General features: G+C 36.0%; 1 protein-coding gene across 3 annotated transcripts; it reads left to right on the top strand.

Annotated features, from left to right (window-relative positions):
* The first annotated feature begins 1,673 nt into the window (after nucleotides 1–1,673).
* On the top strand, nucleotides 1,674–19,738 carry LOC127415154 (TNF receptor-associated factor 1-like). Of its 3 annotated transcripts, none has more exons than XM_051653755.1 (11): nucleotides 1,674–2,624; nucleotides 3,563–3,647; nucleotides 3,876–3,974; nucleotides 6,504–6,665; nucleotides 8,032–8,091; nucleotides 8,180–8,248; nucleotides 8,935–9,360; nucleotides 12,826–13,003; nucleotides 14,541–14,689; nucleotides 15,658–15,905; nucleotides 19,500–19,738. In XM_051653755.1, exons 1-10 carry the CDS (start codon nucleotides 2,410–2,412, stop codon nucleotides 15,871–15,873), a joined length of 1,659 nt encoding a protein of 552 aa, XP_051509715.1. In that variant the 5' UTR covers nucleotides 1,674–2,409; the 3' UTR covers nucleotides 15,874–15,905; nucleotides 19,500–19,738. The 3 variants fall into 3 exon arrangements, with proteins under 3 accessions (XP_051509715.1, XP_051509714.1, XP_051509713.1); XM_051653754.1 differs by having other exon boundaries at nucleotides 17,464–19,738; XM_051653753.1 differs by having other exon boundaries at nucleotides 1,675–2,624; nucleotides 15,658–19,738.
* Nucleotides 19,739–19,897: the final 159 nt, after the last annotated feature.

Below are 19,897 nucleotides of genomic sequence, written 5' to 3'. Positions count from 1 at the left end.
ATCTAATCTACCCAGACAATGACATGTAGACTTGTTAGGAGACCATTAACGTTATTTGCTTCACCTGTGAGGGTTCATAATGTTTTGGCTCATCAGTATATATATATATATATATATATATATATATATATATATATATATATATATATATATATATATATATATATTGCAGATGTGGTCTTAGTCCCACTGTATGTACCCATAATATATATAAAAAAACCTGACTAGTCTCTTGACAGCGTTTTTCTGACAAGTTTTCTTTGCACGTCACACATTGCACTGCTTATTAAATCATAAGTAAGAGATTCCTGGGGTATTTCCACTGTCTCTTGAAATGATATGATGTTCACATGATCAATAATAAATTCTCTATGTGAGTCTAGGGTTTACAGTATGTGGGTGGATGATTCTATAAGGCACTGCAAGTGAAGCATCAACTCTTTAGGTCAATTAGATCATAATATAATCGAGGCATGAATGTGATGTTATTTAACAAGAAAAGTTTTACAGAGTATAAATGACACCGTAGATTTTCTCACCACATATGTGCTATTCATCACAAACCACCAGCACCACTTTTGGTCAAAATCTCATTCAGGATTCCCTTTGTATTCATTGCACAACTTGAAATTAGCCATTACCATTACAATCAAGATTCATGAGTGATCCATTTTAAAATTACTCAGAAATACAGCCCACAGAATAGGCTTTACAATGACAAAGATAGACATGTACAATATCCAGATAAGTCAGGTACTATTGAAAAGTCTGTGACAATGAATGAATGAATTATTGTGATATAACATCACACAGGCATATAGGCTCTATGTGTAATTATTCAAAATAGATCTTTTTATATATGGGCATATATATCCAAATAAATACCTCAGGGACTGTTACTCTTAAATAACTGCACTACATTTTGAGCTTATGACGTGCAAATGTCAAACACACCACATTTATTAATAACAGACACAGATGAACATGAAATTAACCAAAACAAATTTGAAAACCTGCCCCACAACGGAACATCAGGTAGTTTTCTCATGGGACTTTCCGTGTGCCTACGGATATGACGGTGATCTACGGCCAAGTTCTAAGAAAGATAGAGAGGTGTTGATAGTTTCACTTTCACTTTACAAACTATAATGTATGGGATAACCAAAGACTGCGATGTTTTGTTTTATTTGATTAATAAAATTATAATATTGGCAAAATATTTGATACATAAATGTAGATTCTTTAAATCCCCTCCGCTGTTTATTATATTCAGAAATGAATTAAAACACTTTTCAGAAGCCCTTACAAAAAGTCTGATCTCCTTGTAATGTATAATTTACTGTAGAAATGATTCTGCCCCCATCTTCTTCTTTTTTTTTTTTTCATCTGTCTAGGATTTAATCTGGTTCTGATGTGTTGAGCCTTCCATGTCAGTTTCTTGTTTGAAAATTGACTATTTATGCCATTTTGTTGTACTCATACTTTGTATTTTTTTAAAAAATAAAAAAAATGTATATATATATGTATATATATATATATATATATATATATATATATATATATATATATATATATATATATATATATATAAGATAGAGAGGTGTCTCAAAACCACGCGGGCTGCCTACCTAAAGTAGATAGGATTTTTGGGCATCAATGGCGCGTTCCCAAACAGCGTTTTTGAGAAGTTGACACTGAACACGCTCTCGCGTTCCGTTGTGCCAGACGTGCGTCATACTTGCGTCGCGTCTCGCTTTGCGTGGGGTCGAGTACGACGTGCGTTGCGTTTTAAGACGGCGTCACAATTGAAAATCAGTTAAACTTTATACAGAACGCTTCGGGTTTTGAATGAAAGACCGAACACTTTCTTGCGCTAAAAAGCAAGGCGCAACGAACCGAACAGAACGCAGCAGGTGTCTCGAGACGCGTTTCTAACATTTAAAGTTCTTTTTTTACTTGGTACTGTGTCTAAAAAACGCTCCTGCACGAGACGCTGATAACACAGCAAGTCGCGGCGCAACGGTCAAAGAAGTCCATCAGGCGTGTGTTTACATACAAAGACAATTGAAATACAGTGCGGACGGACGAAAAACGTATACGCCCCCTGAGTAGGCAGCTCGCAAGGGTTTGAAACACAGCTAGTTTTTTTAAAAGCGTTTTTATCACTTTCAGTTGTCATTTGAAAATAGGCCACATAATGTTTTCTAAATTATTATCAATATCCATATAAACGTTGCTAATAAACGGGCTGAAATAAAAACGTTAGCAGCGCAATTTTATTTCCGGGTGTTTTAAAACGGGGGAACCCCGTGGTGTTTTTTTACCACGGGTATACAACGAAAAGTAAAAGCAATATCAATATGTCATCATAACGTGCTGTTGGTACAGACACGAACTAATCTAAACTCAATGGCTTCTGGATCAGCAGTATCAGATCCGTCATTAAACGGGGTTTCGTCAACACCGGGTGAGAATGAGTACCCGTCAGGTTTCCCTCAGAGCATCTGTGATGAAGTCCCGAAGGAGAAGTACTTGTGCAGCAACTGTAATAATGTACTTAATAAAGCGCATCAAACGGTGTGCGGTCACCGTTACTGCCTCGCCTGCGTCAACTGGTTGGTAAGGTAAGAGAATCATTAGAGCAGAACAGGTGCAGTTTCACTTACAACACTCAAGACATGGCTGGCATGGCCATTGATTTCATACAGGCTCTTGCAGTTTTATTTTCGGTTTGGTAGTAATTTTATATTTGGGTGATAATTATGGTTGTGTGACACAAAAATACAATGAGTTTGTGTTATAGTAAGTGTTATTGTCTTACAGTTTTGATGACTTTACTGTCATAATAAAGACTATTTAAAGAAAGTGTTTTCAGATTTTTTTACTGGTGGTAGTGAGACTAAAGTTGCTCTATACTCTATTTACCTTAAATGTTAAAGGAATATTCAGAGTTCAATACAAGTCAAGCTCAATCAAGAGCATTTTTGGAACAATGCTGATTACCACAGAAATTAATTTCAATTCGTAAACGTTTAAATACTCACTGTTTCGAAAGTATTGCCATCAAATTTAAACAATTTGCGTGTTCACATGATTTTAGTGTGATAAAAGTGCTTGTTAACCTTTTCTGCATAAGTTATATCCAATTTTACAACTTCGTTGCCACGATGACATAATGCCGTAAACACTAAAACCTAAAACGACTGTAAAAATCATGACATAAACAACTTTACAGCTCAAATAACACAGTTTTTTGTAAGTACTTTTTATAAAATTATAAGCTTTAAATTTCTGTTTAAACAATCCAAAAATTGGCCCAATTCACTTCCATTATAAGTGCCTCACTGTAACCCAGATTTTTGGAGGGACAAGTCGAAATTATTATTATTATTATTATTATTGGTAATCAACATTATGCCACAAATGCTGTTGGTTGAGCTTAACTTGTATTGAACCTGGAATATTCCTTTAATGTTTGTTTAAATGTTTTATACCTTTTATCCCTTAAACATGGGCCTATACCTTATATGTTTATGTTGCTAACAAATGGCATTTCACACAGAAACAACAAGGACCTTGTGTGCACCAAATGTAAAGAAGAGGATCCAAGCGTTGAAAATGACACTAGTGTACTGACTCTTGACCAAGTAATAAAACTCATATTTTTTATGTGTTTTCTACTTTGCAGTTCTATCCATCCATCCATTCATCCATCCATCCAAACACCATTTCTATAATCTATCTATATGTCTTAGCTACAAACATGTGCTCACATTTACTTTTTCTTACCATTGTGTAGGTTTGTTTAGACAGTGGAAGGATTGTGACTCATGTTTGGATGTTTTTTATAATTTCCCCTCTTGTTTAAAATGCAGTTCTTCAATGATGCAGCTATTAATAAGGAAATTTTAGATCTGAAAGTTCACTGTGCTAACCAAGGCTGCCCCTGGAGAAGCACCCTGAAGAACTTTGAGGTACTTTTCCATTGTCACCACAGAAATGATTATTTATATATTTGTATTTTTTGCATGGGAAACATTCTCTTTGAGATGCTCAGGTCCGAACTAGTTGCTTGCGATCCAAAGATGAAAGATTTTGGTACTGTGTTTGGTCACTGCTTGACCAGTTGAGAACCACTGGTTTAGATTAGAACATTGAACCAAAATATGTAAGGCCACAGATCGTAGGGCAAAGGCAGGGTCTTATTTGGGATGGTAGTACACAGCCACAAAGCTACAAACCTATTAGGTAAAACCTAACTTACAAAGCTAGTGGGAATATTGTAATGCTGTCAATTTATTTATTTATTTATTTATTTATTTTTTTTTTTGCAATTCAAATGAGTCAAAATCAATGTTTAGTTGATCAAAGGGCTTGTATTGATCACATTATCAACTTTAGTAGTTTTTGGTTCAATAAAATGTTTAAATCAGTGTAACTCTTAAAAAAAAAAAAAAAATATTCACTGGATTCGGGGTAGGCAGCAATACTTAGTTACAACCACAAGATGCTATTTTACAGGAATTGGTACATGGTGGCTTTGCGGTTATTGCATAACATGAACCGACTATTAATATATTAATCATAAAGCTGCTTTTCACTAGAACTTTTGCACAGATGTTCCCCAGTGTATTGAATCAATTCTCAGTCTGACAGAACAATAACAAACTCATACTTAGCCTTTAAAGAGCCTTGCATTCTTGTTTTAGAGGTCAGTATTTTGTAGCGTAGAGACTGTAGACTGTTCAATGTGAGCCTCATGGCTGCCTAATGGAAGTCTTTTGTGTTCATGTTTTTTTTTTTTTTTTTTTTTTACTTTGTCGCTGCTCTCGAGAGTCTAAAAGCCCTTTGAGAATATCATATTGTTCCAAACCTCCCTATTAGAACAGAAACACGTGGATCGTGACTGTGGTTGTGGTGTATGTTTTATGTTTTTCAGTGAAAATCATAAGGTCATAAGGAAAATTATACACATTTTTTGAAGTTTTTGAGGTTGTTTAGGTACAGTGGCAAGGAAAAGTATGTGAACCCTTTGGAATTGGCTGTTTTTTTTTTTCTTTTACATTAATTGGTCATAAAATGTGATCTCATCTTCATCAAAGTCACAAGTATAGACAAACACGATGGTAATCTTTCATGTCTTTATTGAACACATCTCAGTAGCTGTGGATTAGATGTCCACAGTGTTCAGAAGGAATTTTAGACCATTCTTCCTTACAGAACTGCTTCAGCTCAGCCATATTCTTAGGATGTCTGGTGTGAACGGCTCTCTTGTGGTCATTCCAGAGCAGGTCTGTGCTCTGACTGGGCTACTCCAAAAGGTGGATTTTCTTTTTTTTTTTAAGCCATTCTCTAGTGGATTTACTTCGATGTTTAGGGTCATTGTCCTGCTGCATCACTTAACTTCTACTGAGCTTCAGCTGGCCCACAGCCACCCTGACATTATCCTGTAGGATACCGTATCTTGATAAACGGTCAGGATTGAAGCAGCAAAGCAGCCCCAAATCATGATGCTCCCTCCACTGTACTTCACCATTGGGATGAAGTTTTCATGTTGGTGTGTGGTTCCCTTTTTACACCATAGGAAGTGCTGCATGTTCTTCCCAAACAATTCAACCTTAGTTTCATCAGTCCACAAAACATTTTCCCAGTAGCGTTGTTGAGTGTCAAGGTGTTCTTTGGCAAAATTCAGGCGCACATCAATGTTTTTTTGGAAAGCATCGGCTTCCTTTGTGGTGTCCTGCCATGAACACCATGCCTGTTTAATGTTTTCCATATAGTAGACTCATGACCAGTTCCAATGATTCATTCAAGTATTTAGCTGTCACTCTTGGGTTATTTTTTTTAATTTGATTTTTACCTCATTGAGCATTCTGCTGTGTGGCCTTTGAGTCACTTCTAGGGAGAGTAGCCACAGTACTAAATCATCTCCATTTGTAGACAGTTTGTCTAACTGTGGACAGATGAATATCTAAGCTCTTCAAGATAACTTTGTAACCCTTTCCAGCTTGATGCAAAGCAACAATTCTTGATCATAAGTCTTCTGAGATCTCTTTGCGAGGTATGGTCCACATCAGTAGATGCTTCTTGTGAATAGCAAACTAAAAATGCTTTAGTGCTTTTTATAAGTCAAAGTAGCTCTAACCCACACCTCCAATCTCGTTTCATTAATTGGATGCCAGGTTTGCCAACACCTGATTCTAATTAGCTTTTGTTGACATCATTAGCCTAGGGGTTCACATACTTTTTCCAACCTACACTGTGAATATTTGAATAATGTATTCAGTATGTATAAGAACAATACAGTAATTTGTGTGTTATTAGTTAAAACATTTTTTCATTATTGTAACTTAGATGAAGGTCAAACCAGGTTTTAAGACACATTTTTACATAAATTCAGGTAATTCCAAAGGGTTCACATAATTTTTCTTGACACTGTTTATAGAAATAATCAAAGTTGCTTGAAGGAATAATTCACCCATACTGAATTACTCACTCAACAGGAACATCAGAGTCAGTGTGAACATGCCTTGATCCCCTGCAACATTGGTTGTGGCATAATGGTGCAGAGAAAGACACTGGCCACACATCTAGAAAGAGGCTGTCCAAACAACAAGAATACATGTCCCTCTTGCTCAGCTGTCCTGACACCTAGAGAGCTCCAGGTATGGAAATGCTGGACTTCCCAACATTACTTGAGAGAGAGGACAGTTTAGGAAAGTGTGTTTTATTATTTCGCTTGGCTATGAGTGTGAACTTATCTACTGTCACAGTACTGTAAAAGTTAGTTACTCCAAATTTTGTAAGTGATGTAACCATCTAGAGACAGTAAACAAAATATATACAAAATAATATTATGTGTAATTAAAAGCTGAAATTCTTGAAAAAAAGAAATGTTAAACGCTTTTGTTTTGAAATATTATAAATATAATATTTCACTGACAAATAAGGTTGTCTGAGGTGGTAAAAATGAGAACTTTTAAAAACCTAGTTTAAAACACATGTGTCAAGGTTGTTGAAATGTCATCTTTTGTCCATGTTGGGCTTATACATTTTACATTTATAGCATTTATTTAAAAAAAGGTTAAAACGGCTTAAAAATGTCAAGTGGTTTCCAATGTAGAAATAAGCTCAAATATCAATTAATCAAAACTTAGTTTTTTGTTACATGAAAACAGAATGGCTACCTGCATGTTGGTAACACCACAGGACTTTGGTGGACACATTTTTTAAAAAATATTTATAATATTTCAAAACAAAGGCGTTTAACTGTTTTTTTTTTTTTCTTAAGAAATAATAGTAAAAGATTATCCCAAAATTATACTTTTTTTCAAGAATTTCAGCTTTTAATTACACTTTTATTTTGTATATATTTTGTTTACTGTCTCTAGATGGTTACATCACTTACAAAATTTGTACTTTAGGCCTCAGAAAAAATATCAAAATGTCTTTGAACTCCAAAATTAAAAACATGTTCACCATAGTTGAAGTGTATTAAAGTAATTGTTATGTGTGAATTACATTTGTAATGTGTTTTTCAATTTTGTAAACTTTATAGATCCGAGGGAAAAATGAGCGTCACATCAACAACCCATATAGATAATGCATATATGATACATATGGTTGGGTAACATTTGCAAAAAGGCCTATAGTGCTAGATATTTTTCCTCTTCCCTTGTTGGAAGAGTGACTCTGGGTCAGTGTGCCCTTGGTAGAGTCCCGTAGCTCGGTTTTAAGCCACAGTCTCCAGTGTTCACTGCTGTCCCATATTACTGTTTTCTTTCATTTTCACCCATCGGGACCTGCACTCCGGGACATGGATTAGAGGAATAAAGAGGCGAAAAAAAGGCAGAAATCCAGTGAATTTAGACGCCAAACCTCAAATGCCACACATTAGTCAAGATATCCTCAAATGCAATGCATTTCTTGCCACAAATTAAGATAAAAAGTCAGAATTAGATATTTGTGGCTAAACACTGTTTGTGTCAAACCTTCAACACTGCAAGAAACATTTTTTTTCTGTCTTCACAGAAGCATGTATGTCCCAATTCAGTTGATAAGAAGACATTAAAGACAGAGAAACGGCAAAAGGTACTGTAGAACTGCTGGTTTTGATGAATTACTAAATATTAACGATAGAGAACATTTCTAATCTATTTTTTCTGTGTTTCTTTTGAAGAATAATCCCCAAAGCAACTCCAAAAAGAAAGAGCCATGCATTTTTTCCGAAGTCGGTTGTCCTTTTAAGGTTGGTCTTGTAGTAACAGCACCTGTATAAGTACGTTAAAGTAATAGCTTACCCAAAAATTATTTTTTTGCTCACCTTCATGCCATTTCAACCCTGTATTATTTCCTTTTTTCCATGAAACATGAAAGGAGATCTTTGATTTTTCGGGAACATTGGGAACAATGTCAAAACTTCTGTTTTCCATAAAGTGAAAGAAGATGGTTGATTTGTACTGCCAGATTATAAGAAAACAATTACTAAAATTTCGGTCTGTTCCTCACACAAAGCTGCATATGGCTTCAGTAGACTTGGAATGTAGCGCACAAGTCATACGGACTGTTTTTATCACACTTTTATGGTACTTTGTTTTTTGTAATTTTGGAGCTTGGCAGTATAAATCACCATCCACTTTCATTGTATGGAAAACAGAAGCTTGAGCATTCTTCTTAACACCTCCCTATGTATTTCACTGAAGTAAGAAAATAATACAGGGTCAGAATGTGGGTGATTAAATTATGACAAAAGTTTCATTTTGGGAAAGAATATTCCTTTAATCGAGATCCTCTAAACTTTTTTTATATAAGTCTTGTGAAACAGAATACAAAGCTTAATCAACCTTTTTTTTGCTAGAGGTTCATATCACATGAAAATTGCAACTCTGAAGAGGAAAAATAGTTGCTACAACTTGCCATCGCCTTTTATTTCAGGGTAATTCAGACAAGGTAAAAGAGCACGAGTCCTGCAGTCACGTTGGTCATCTCCAGCTTCTCTTGGAAGTCACCAGGACTCTTCAGCGTACCTTTCATTCCCAACCTGAGGGAGGCCACCATGAAATCGCTCTGGACTATCTTCATCCTGGACAGAATGGTGCTTCTCTTGCTTCTCAAAGTGAAGGTGAGATCGAGGCCGATGGAGGAGACCCAGGAATGACTGATAAGGCCTTCAGCCTCCACGACGACCAGGCTGAACTTGCTGTAGGACAGCAACTGGACGCCCTACAGCAGAGAGTCCAGATTATGGAGAATATCATCTCCGCTTTGAACCAAGAGGTGGAGAAGACCCAGCTCAGTGTGGTTGCACTGGATAGAGACAACCAGAATAACCAGCAGATCATTCTGCACTTAGAAACAAAGGTAAGTTCTGCAATAAAAGTAAAACATTAAAGTTGGTACAGCTTGCAATACACAAACACACTTCCAGGCGGATGGTGCCATTTGGGTTAACAGGGGGCATATAATGAGCTTTGAGCTTAATGTAATATGAATACATACTGTAACTTCCAGAACTAAACACTTTTTCCCGAGTCCAAAATGACCACTGTTACCAGTGGGCGAAGCTGAAAGTGTTTGGAAGTGTGTTGAAGTGAAATGCCCAATGGGTAGCCCCAAAAGCGAGTTGTATTTTTATTTGTAAATTATGTAATACAGTCAACAGTAATGCATATTTTATTAACCCTACTTTCTAATCAAACCCCAACCCTAGACCAACTGTCAGTGGAGTAAAAATGTAATTTTAGAGCTAAAACGCAACCTCTGAATTGTGCTTACCACTGTTTAAATGAATACGTTTACTTCCTGATTTCCATGGGACCCAAACACATGTCTCTGAGATTGCTCGCTCAACACGCTATCAATAGTGCCACAGGGATAGGTAAATGCATTTGAACTGCAACAAAAATGTCTGATGGGAGATGGTACTTGTCAGTAATTTAAAAGAATGGATCGATTTTAGGGTACATGATCATTGGAACTAGAGGTAGACCGATTGTGAGGAGGAGGAGGGGGTGGCCGGGCCGTAACGATGGACACCCGGTGCTGGATCAGCCCAGTTAGCGGGAGAGGGATAAAGAGGAGCCGGGGATGCCAGTTCGAGAGAGAGACACACACAGCCGCTGTGTGTGTGTGTGTATCTATGTGTTTTATGTTGTTTTAAGTTCATTTCTGTCATTAAAGTTTACGTTGACTGTTCTACCAGTTCCCGCCTCCTCCTTGCCCATCCCTTACCCGTAACACCGATATATTGGTTTTACCGATTAATCGGTGCCGATAGTTGCTTTTTGGAACTATTGGTTATTGTCAAAAATCTCTGCCGATATTTTTTTTTTATTACTCATCAATAAACCTCATCTGGTGAAATATATATATTAGAGCTGTCAAAATTAACGCGTTAACGCATGCGATAATTTTTATTAATCGCAATTAACACGTTTACCGTTAATAAAGCATAAACCAACATAAACACTGATTAGAAGGGCGGAAACTTGTGTCCACCCGGACTCATTATACTTGAAGCATACACCTCAAACACACACAACAGCCATGTCAGGGATCAAATGATGGAGAAAGGAGCTCTTGACACTATTTGTTGTACAAAACAAGGTGGGGCTTATAACAGAAATGACGTTTTAAGCCTAAGGAAGGTGCATTTTAATTACCACAGAAGACGCCAAGTCTTAACTATCACCAAAATGCAGAATGAGACGTTTTTGTCTGCAAGCGGTTTTTCATATGTACTGTAGTTCAAAGCGGACGCTGACGCCCTGACGCAAATCAGGAACACGGCTTCACGATTGCTGAAACAAAGTTTATAGCCAAAGTCTGCTGACAGATTATTATTGTGGGGGATGAGAGTTTAAGAGATTTAATGTCCTTTGCATTGAATATGCAACCTGTGTTGGGACTAGTTCTTTCATTTAGTCAAACTCCCACTTTGACTTTGGGAAAGTTTAATGTTACTTGAATTGGTGCTATTTTAATGCATTTCTATCTTTATACTGTGGAAGGCTTTGTTTGGAAAATGTTAATAAAGCGTTATATTGTTACATATTGTATTGTTTTCTTTCCTAAGATTGAAATACATGCATTTTAACAGGAAAATAAGTATATTTAGAGTCAAATTTCAGCACTTTTCAAATCTGAGATTAATTGCGATTAACTATGAAAAAGTATGCGATTAACCGCGATTAATTATTTTAATTGATTGACAGCACTAATACTGTATATATACAAAACTCTTCATCTGGTGAATATATAGGCTATAAAAAGCTTAATTTGGTAAATATAGAGAATTGTAACAGAGCCAGGTCCCTGGTGTATTTTTGGCTGTATTTCTTGTTTATAGTTATGCACCAAATCGTACTTTTTCTGGTTATTATTGGGATTTTGGTTGCACAATAAATAATTTTTGGGATTTTATAAATTTTTTGCTCTTGGTGCCTCTTATTTCTGTGCCCCTCATAGTAAGGAAAGACTAAGAAATGTTTAATCATTCTATAATTTTTTTAATTTATTTTTTTAAACTGTTGACTGATTAATCGGTTATTAGCCACCTTGGATATCGATATTGGCAAAATCCACTATCGGTCAACCTCTGTTTGGAACTAGCATGTTGATTTCCCATGTGATCATGTTCGATGGACCACTGGATTATTTACCATTGTCTTATTCTACAATGGAAAGATGTGTAACTCTCTCAAAATACATAATTTTGAAGAGAAAAAAAAATATATGCCTGGTTTGAAGTAACAAAAACATGAAAATATGTTTTTCCTTTGTGTTTAAATAAATTGTGGATCATCAGTATCATCCAGTGTGTCTGGAAATACCTCATATGTTTGTGTATGATAAGTTTATAGGTAATTTGTGCTGAAAAATCAGTAGGTATTAAAATAAAATAATTTTAATACAAGTATTATTAAAAACTAACTAAACTTACAACAGATATTTGATGTATTTTTTTATTTTTTATCATACCTCCCTAAATTCAAATTTGATTTACAATTCTACATCCTGTTTGTACAGTGCAAGGCATTCTCAATTAAACTCTGAAAGGCACACAGTCCTGGATCAAGTTTTTTTCCCACACTGGATAATCTAAATCAACAGAGCTGGCATTCCACTGTGTGTATTTCAATGCAACAACGAATTCAAAATTGTATTACTTTGATGCATCCTATGGCTGTTAACTAGCTCTCCCACTGTGAATCTGCAATATGTTGGAATATAATTAATGTGTTTATGGTACAAAAGAGCTGAACTGCCATATAAGAATCTTTGAAATGCATTTGTTTCCATTTGATTTGGCATTTATTTGTCCTAAAAAGCTAGGCTGTAGAATTCATGTTCAGAGCTTGCATAAAACTAACAAAGATATTCCTTTTTTGGGACTTGAGAGATGGAATGATTATTTATATGATCATCTTTACACCACATGGTGATAAACAACGATTACGGCGACTGTGTTCTGATGTTCGACTCGACCTGGAGGTGTTATTTAACACTTGAGCAGCAAAGACACTCTTGAAATGCTGAAAATGAAGAGATAAGTTGAAGTAAGAATAAGGGTGCGGGTGATAAGTTGTAGAAAAGAGACTTGTCTGACAATTCTGCAGGAGCTGTTGTGGAAAAAAGGATGTTTCTAATAGGCTGGAATCATCACTTTCTGTTACTGTATCTCGAAATGTCTCGTACAATGCTACCAACCATAACCAGCTCTGAAGGCCCATTATGATGCATTATTATTGCGCTTTTTCAGTGAGCCAATCTGTACCTTTGGGTACAGTAATTCATCCATGATAATGGTTTTCCATCACATTTTAGGTAGCCGAGCTGCACCAACGACTGGTCAGGAAAGACATGTGCATCGCATCCTTACAGCAGTCTATCAGCATCCAGGAGGACGTTTCGTATGATGGCACCTTTCTCTGGCGCTTGTGTGATGTCAGCCAGAGACTGAGAGAGGCAGCCACCGGGCAAAAGATCAGTCAGTATTCACCAGGTACCAAAGCACATGTCTTCTGAGCTGTTCTTAAAGGAAAAAGTTCACCTGAAAATGAAAAATCTGTGTTTCTGTCTCACCCTTGTGTTCCAAACCCATATGATTTTCTTTCTTCTGTGGAACACTAAAGGAGAATTTTTGAAGAATGTTTTGCATACAATGAAAGTAGGCAGTAACTAGGAGCTGTCAGGCAAGAAAAAGCACCATAAAATTGCTTTATTTCAATTGCTTTGTATGAGGAACAGACTGAAAATTAAAGGAGTAGTTCACCCAAAAACTTAAAATATATGATTTACTCACTCTCATGTCATTCAAAACCTGTATGGTATACAAAAGGATGTGTTAGATAGAATGTTCACACTGCTCTTTTCCATATAACAAAGGTAGAAATGGACTAGTGGCTGTCAAGCTTAAAAAAACAACAACATAAAAGCAGCATAAAAGAGGTCCATGCTTATCATGCAGTATGCTATATTTTAGGCCTTCAATGGCTTTGTGTGAGGAACATACTGAAATGTAAAGGTAAAGATCACGAAACAAACAATCAAACAAACATTCAAACAAAAACATTATCATTTACTCACCTCATATCGTTCCAAACCTGAATGATTTTCTTGTTTCCATGGAACACAAAAGAAGATGTTTTCCATACAATGAAGGTAGACAGTGACCAAGGGCTTCTAAGCTCCAAAAAGACATAAAAGCAGTGTAAAAAGAGTCCATGTGACTTGTGTGCTATATTCGAAGTCTTCTAAAGCTATACAATAGTTTTGTGTGAGGAACAGACTTGTTTATTGTGTCAACTGAAACTGCAAATGGTACATGCTTAGAAAAATAATGCACAATGGAAGCTTCGGCCAGGGGGGACATTATCAGTGAATAACAAATAGGTTATGTTACTCACACAAAGGAGGAATAGACCTATTTGTTATTCTCTGATAATGTTCCCCCTGGCCGAAGCTTTCACTGTGTTTTAATTTTGTAAGCATGAACCATTTGCAGTTTCAGTTGATGCAATCAATATATCACTGGCATCATAGGTCCCCTAATTTTTAAGCTGAAGCAAAACAGTTACATACTGAATACTTTAATGCATCATCCTCAACTCATCAAAGGATGTGTTGAATAAATGTTAGTTGTTATTTTATATTAATGTAGAATCTATGCCTATTCATACGACCAGTGCTAAAAATTGAGCCAGAACCAGCAAAAAGAAGAAAAAAAAAACATTCTGTTTTCAGTGCTTCCGCAAATGTTTGTTTATATGTCTGTGTGAGTACAACAGTAATAGACAGAAAGAGAAAGAGTGAACAACCGAAGGCAATTTCATTGACTTGTTTTTCTACCTGTCATTACAGAATAGGATATCACAATAACAATTCCTCCAATACAACAGTCATTAAGAAAGCCACGTTTGATTCTTGAGTTGAAAGAGGCTGCCTGGTTATACAGCTATTTTTAAGGCTGTCTATGCTCAGAGTTTTAACTAAAATCCATCACGGTTCACATGGAAATGACAATGAATTTTGTTTTACAGCTTTCTACACCACCAGGTATGGATTTAAAGTATGTATGCGGCTTTATTTGAATGGAGATGGGGTTGGAAAGGGAACGCACATCTCCCTTTTTTTTGTTATCATGAAAGGAGACTATGACCCCATTCTCACATGGCCATTCAGACACAAGGTAAAACTCTAAAATCAAGCTGTCAATCAATAAATCAGTTAATCTTTTTGTGCATATTTTGTCTGTGTTGTCTCTTTACACATTAAAGGGGTCATATCATAAGGAATTGAAATTCTTTTGAAAAGTTTATTTTAAGATTAAAGAGTTTGATGTACTATGACAGCATACTGTAACTTTCAGATATCAAAAACTATATTGGATCCGTCAGCAAACCCGCAGTATGTATGTGAGCAATGTTTGTCATTTCACATGAAAAGAGGGTGTGTAGCAAAAAAGGGTCTAAGACAGGGTTTCTCAACCTTTTGCCCACGGCGAACCACTTTTGTGTGTGTGTGTGTGTGTGTGTGTGTGTGTGTGTGTTGGGGGGAGGGGGGTATGTTTATATGCTTACAATATAGCGGCCTTATATGTAGCCCAATATTTGTAGCCTGAGTAATTTCATAAATACACAAACATTTTCAGTCATTAAACACACTATGAAGAAAACTGTTTTTTGATTTTTTTACTCACTTTAATGTGACACTTGGGACTGACACTCTGAAATGATGATATCCAGAGATTGGATTGGATTTCATTCAGACTTGCATGGTAATGCATGGAGCTAGCACATGCAATGCTATGTAAAGATACCTTGACCAAAAGTAACGATTTGTAGCATTGGTGACAGAAAATATCTTGCAACCCAGCAAACAATGATCGGTCGCGACCCAGTTGTTGAGAAACCCTGGTCTAAGAGGTAGTAAAAAATTATAACTATTTTTGGTGCAAAAGATATATGTTGCTGCTAAATATTAACATTATAAGAGGACATCTTAAAAAATATATATATTTATATTTAAATGTATTATATGACTCCTTTAATTGTGGCTTCTGTTCAGAAATGAATCAGATTTGCTTTGGTTCTTTGATATTGTGTCATCAGCATTTTCCATGACCTTCCATTGACTTCTCCTGCACTTATCTGGCAGGTAACATTCTTTCTTATAGATCAGAACCACAGAGAGCATGTCATCGATGCTTTCCGTCCCGACCTGTCCTCTGCATCCTTTCACCGGCCTGTCTCAGAGATGAATGTGGCCAGCGGGTGTCCCCTGTTCTTTCCTCTGGGGAAATTGAGGTCGCCTAAGCATGCCTACTGCAAGGATGACACAATCTATATTAAGTGTGTGGTGGACACCTCGTGAACCAGGAAGGTCTGGCTCTTAAAAGTGAATTGGTAATATCCACACCACTAGCGTCACCAAATGGAATTGCAAAAATTACTAGATAGGTAAAATTTGTTAAGACAAACTTTGATGTTGGCTTGACAAAGCCTTGTCTGAAAGTTTAAACTAGTTTGTAAGGTTTGATGGTTATACAGTCATTACAGTATGACATACAGCCAGCTAGCTATATAGAAAGGTAATCAGACAGACTGTCAGATACTGTACATAGATAGATCAGTTAGAAGTTCAATCAGTTACGCCCGTTTCACATCACAAGCTTGAGCGAGATGTGAGCATAGTGTCAGCTTAACTACAGCGGAACTGCAGCTGCAGACTCGACAGGGCTTTCACACTGGAAGCGTTTTTATAGCATCACATCAATGGATCTATACAGAAAAATACTGCGTAAGGTGAGTATTTATTTTAATAAAGACCATAACTTATAAAATGGTTATCATGAGTGGGTCATTGATTAGTATTACAAACTTGATCTTCGTGAAATCTTATTTACATGAGGAGGAGGAGGACCACATTTGCATCTAAAAGGTAAACAATAGAGCACTTTGTGCTTCTCCACTTCCACAATCAGTCTTGTATCATCCATTGTTGAACAAGAATGAGGTAAGTTCTGAATTTACCACGTCACGGTCTGTCATGTGCATGTGTTTACAAGTGAAAGCAAACTTGGCTGTGAATGGGTATTGCTGAAACCTATAGACCTTTGGTCTCATATTTTCAGGCTCATAAGTTGTAGTTTACTGTAGTGATAAATGATAAACTCTACTTCTGATTTAATCTATAATTAAAATATTTTAAATTGGTGTAACTTGTTAAATCTCCTGGAATTTCTTTTTTTCTTTTCATTTGTTTTTCAGATGTGCTCTAATTCATGCAGTATAAAGACACACTAGACTACTAATATATGCTTATTCTGTGCATTGTGTACTTTTTTGTGTCAAATCACATTCATTTTATCCATCAACAGTGCACGGTCACTTTAACTGAGCGCAAGCGGCACTGCAAAAATAGACCCGGCGCCGAAACCCCTGCTGCACTGCAGCTCACGCTAGGCTCTGATGCGCTGCTGATGCTTCTGATGTGACTGCTCTAATTTGTTATTATGGATGCCGAAAATAATATGCTCTGCTCACGCGCCGATCACGCTTGCGATGTGAAACGGGCATTAGAAAAGACATAGCACACTAAGTCAGAACATTCTGAAGGTCTGTGGTATATTTAGCTTGAAATCTTTAGGAGTTGCAATGGATAATTTTGGAAAAACCCAAACCAAGTCTGTAGAATAGACAATATGTTGGCTTTGTCATGCCAACATAATGACTGTTTTCAAACATGTTTCCCAGAAAGATGAAATTCTGTCTTAATTTACTCGTGTTGGTCCAAACCTGAATAATTTTCCTTCTTCCATAGAACACAGATGGATTTGTTACACTGTATGTAAGCCTTAGTCACCATTCACTGTCATTGACTATTTTTACCAGACAATGAATGTAAATGGTGACTGATGCTGTCATTTTGCCTAATAGTAATATCTCCTTTTGTGTTCCACAGAAGTAAGAAAGTCATACAGGTTTGGAACAAAATGAGGGTAAGTAAATGATGATGAAATTTGTAATTTTTGGGTGAACTATCCCTTTAAGCTGGTATTTCTGCATTGAAACTATTTAAACATTGAAAAATGCACACAAATCACCTTAAAGAATGACTGGAAATCAATGTCTTAAATTAACTTTTTCATTAAAGGGGTCATGAAGTGCTATTTTTAATCATTTTATTATCTTCCTTGAGGTCCACTGATAATGTTGTGAAAGATTTTTTTTTGCACCAAAACAGTCACAATTTAGTAATATATGATCATTTTCCACCCTGTTTTTGGCCCTCTGTCTGAAACGCTCTGTTTTGGCCTAAGCGCCTCCTTAAAACTTATTTTACACCTAACGTACATCTGACACATTGCATCAGAATGTATTAAACTGTTCATCTCAAGCACAACTGTTAACACACAGCACCATAAACTATCACAGTAGTTCTCAACCTTTTTGACTCCAAGGCCCCCCACTGTCCAAGACAATATTTGAAGGCCCCCTCGCTGAAACTAGACGTGTCTGATTAAAAAAAATATTTTTTTATTCTAGAAGTTTCAGAAAGAGTCTGTTTATAATTTGTAGGCATACATCTTAAAGTATTTTTTAGCATTTTAATTAAGTAGGATTATTTTAATATTTCTTTTTTTAAATCAATTTTAAGTCAATTTGAGGCCCCCTTGGAAGTGTGCTGAGGCCCCCTAGTGGGTCCCGGCCTCCAGGTTGAGAACCACTGAACTATCAAACAGTCATGACATTTGAAATATTCAGAATGAAATGGTTTTCTTACGTTTTTGAAGTGTTTTTAACTGCCCAATCCTTCAAAAACAGTTCCTTTGCAAAGCTTAAATTGTATTTTGTCTGTTCACAAGCAATCCATGTTGACATGAGCTGAAAAAATGCACATACATAGTCCAAAGAATAGTGAAATTACTCGCACATATACTGAAGGCGCACATCGGCGGAAACACACAGAAGCGGTCGAAGACGTCCATCGCCAAAGACGTCCTATGTTTACATACACCAACAATTAAAAATAGCGCAGATGGGCGAAAGAACGCATCCATGATGTGTTTTTTTTGCTCAAAGCAACACAGGCAGCAGCTGAATGAAAGAGAATTGCTTCTCGCTTTCAGAGTTGTAACTTGACACCGTGTCTTTTAAAAGCGGCACAAGATATGTATCAAGCGGTCAAAGATATCTGCCTAGTGCATGAATATATTCAAAAATAATCCAGCAGGATTATAATGTTTCAGCAGGGTGGCAACTGTAATGATCTTTTTAGACTGGGGAGGAAGTTTTGAGTTCTGAAATGTACAGTATGTTTTTACAGTACAGTTACCTCTTATATGTCTAAATATCAAGAAAAATTTGATTCTCCATTTCATGACTCCTTTAAGGGGCAATATTTTGTATTAATATTTCTTTTTTTATTTTTTATTTAAGGAGCTTTTATATATATATATATATATATTTATGTGGGCAATTGTTTTTCTATCCATTTAAACAAACTCTGTTTCATCTGTTTATGTCAAATAGTTCAATTTAATTGATTCATTAATGCAAATTCTCAAGATTGAGAATTTATCACCTCTTACCCTAAGAATTAAATCAACATATGTCATAATATGCCATAACATGTAGGCTGTAACTAGAACTATAAACAAATATTTCAGATTCATACAAATAAAAATAAAAAAACAGCAGAATTCATTACTAGGGTGTTTTTGGCCACCACATTTTGAATTTTGCTGGCATTTTTGTTATTTTGGGTTGCATTTTACCCCCGAGATCCCTCTAAATTTCTGACCCTGCTGGAAATCTAAGGGAGCATGTTTATCAAGTTTAAAATTTATATCTGAAAGACAATTTATTTTACACAAATGAGCATTGAGTGCAGAGAAACAGGTCTGTGCTTTTTTTTTTTTCCAGCTGTGTGCAGAATGACATGGACGTTTCCTGTGATGAAATTTGAATTAAAATGTTTTGATTTGTCTATTTCAGATGGGAGATCTCCTAAGCTGTTTTTGTCCCCCCCCCCCCCCCCCACATGAAATCTAATTTGCAATGCTTTTGTTCCTTTGGGTGCATAAATAAAAGACTGTTTAGATTGACACCTGGTTCTTAATGTTTTAATCATGGATTGTTCTTTTTTATTTTGTATTCTTTTGTGTATTCTTTAGTATTTATTTAAAAAAAAAATTCTTCATATTTTAAAACCATCCTTACAGTTTTCATATAATGAGTGCAATTTATATAAATAAATCATGTTTGCTCTCTGTTTTTGTGTGTTTTATTTATAGGTACTGTAGCATATTTTTACATGCTCCAATATTGCAGATACATTCATTTAAATTACTTGGGATGCTTTAAACTCTTTGCAATATGTACAAATCTAGACT

This window comes from Myxocyprinus asiaticus, chromosome 24 (genome assembly GCF_019703515.2).
Source record: "Myxocyprinus asiaticus isolate MX2 ecotype Aquarium Trade chromosome 24, UBuf_Myxa_2, whole genome shotgun sequence".
Taxonomy (NCBI): Eukaryota; Metazoa; Chordata; class Actinopteri; order Cypriniformes; family Catostomidae; genus Myxocyprinus; species Myxocyprinus asiaticus.
Note: the sequence above shows the minus strand (reverse complement) of the source record. Positions and strands in the feature narration are given on the sequence as shown.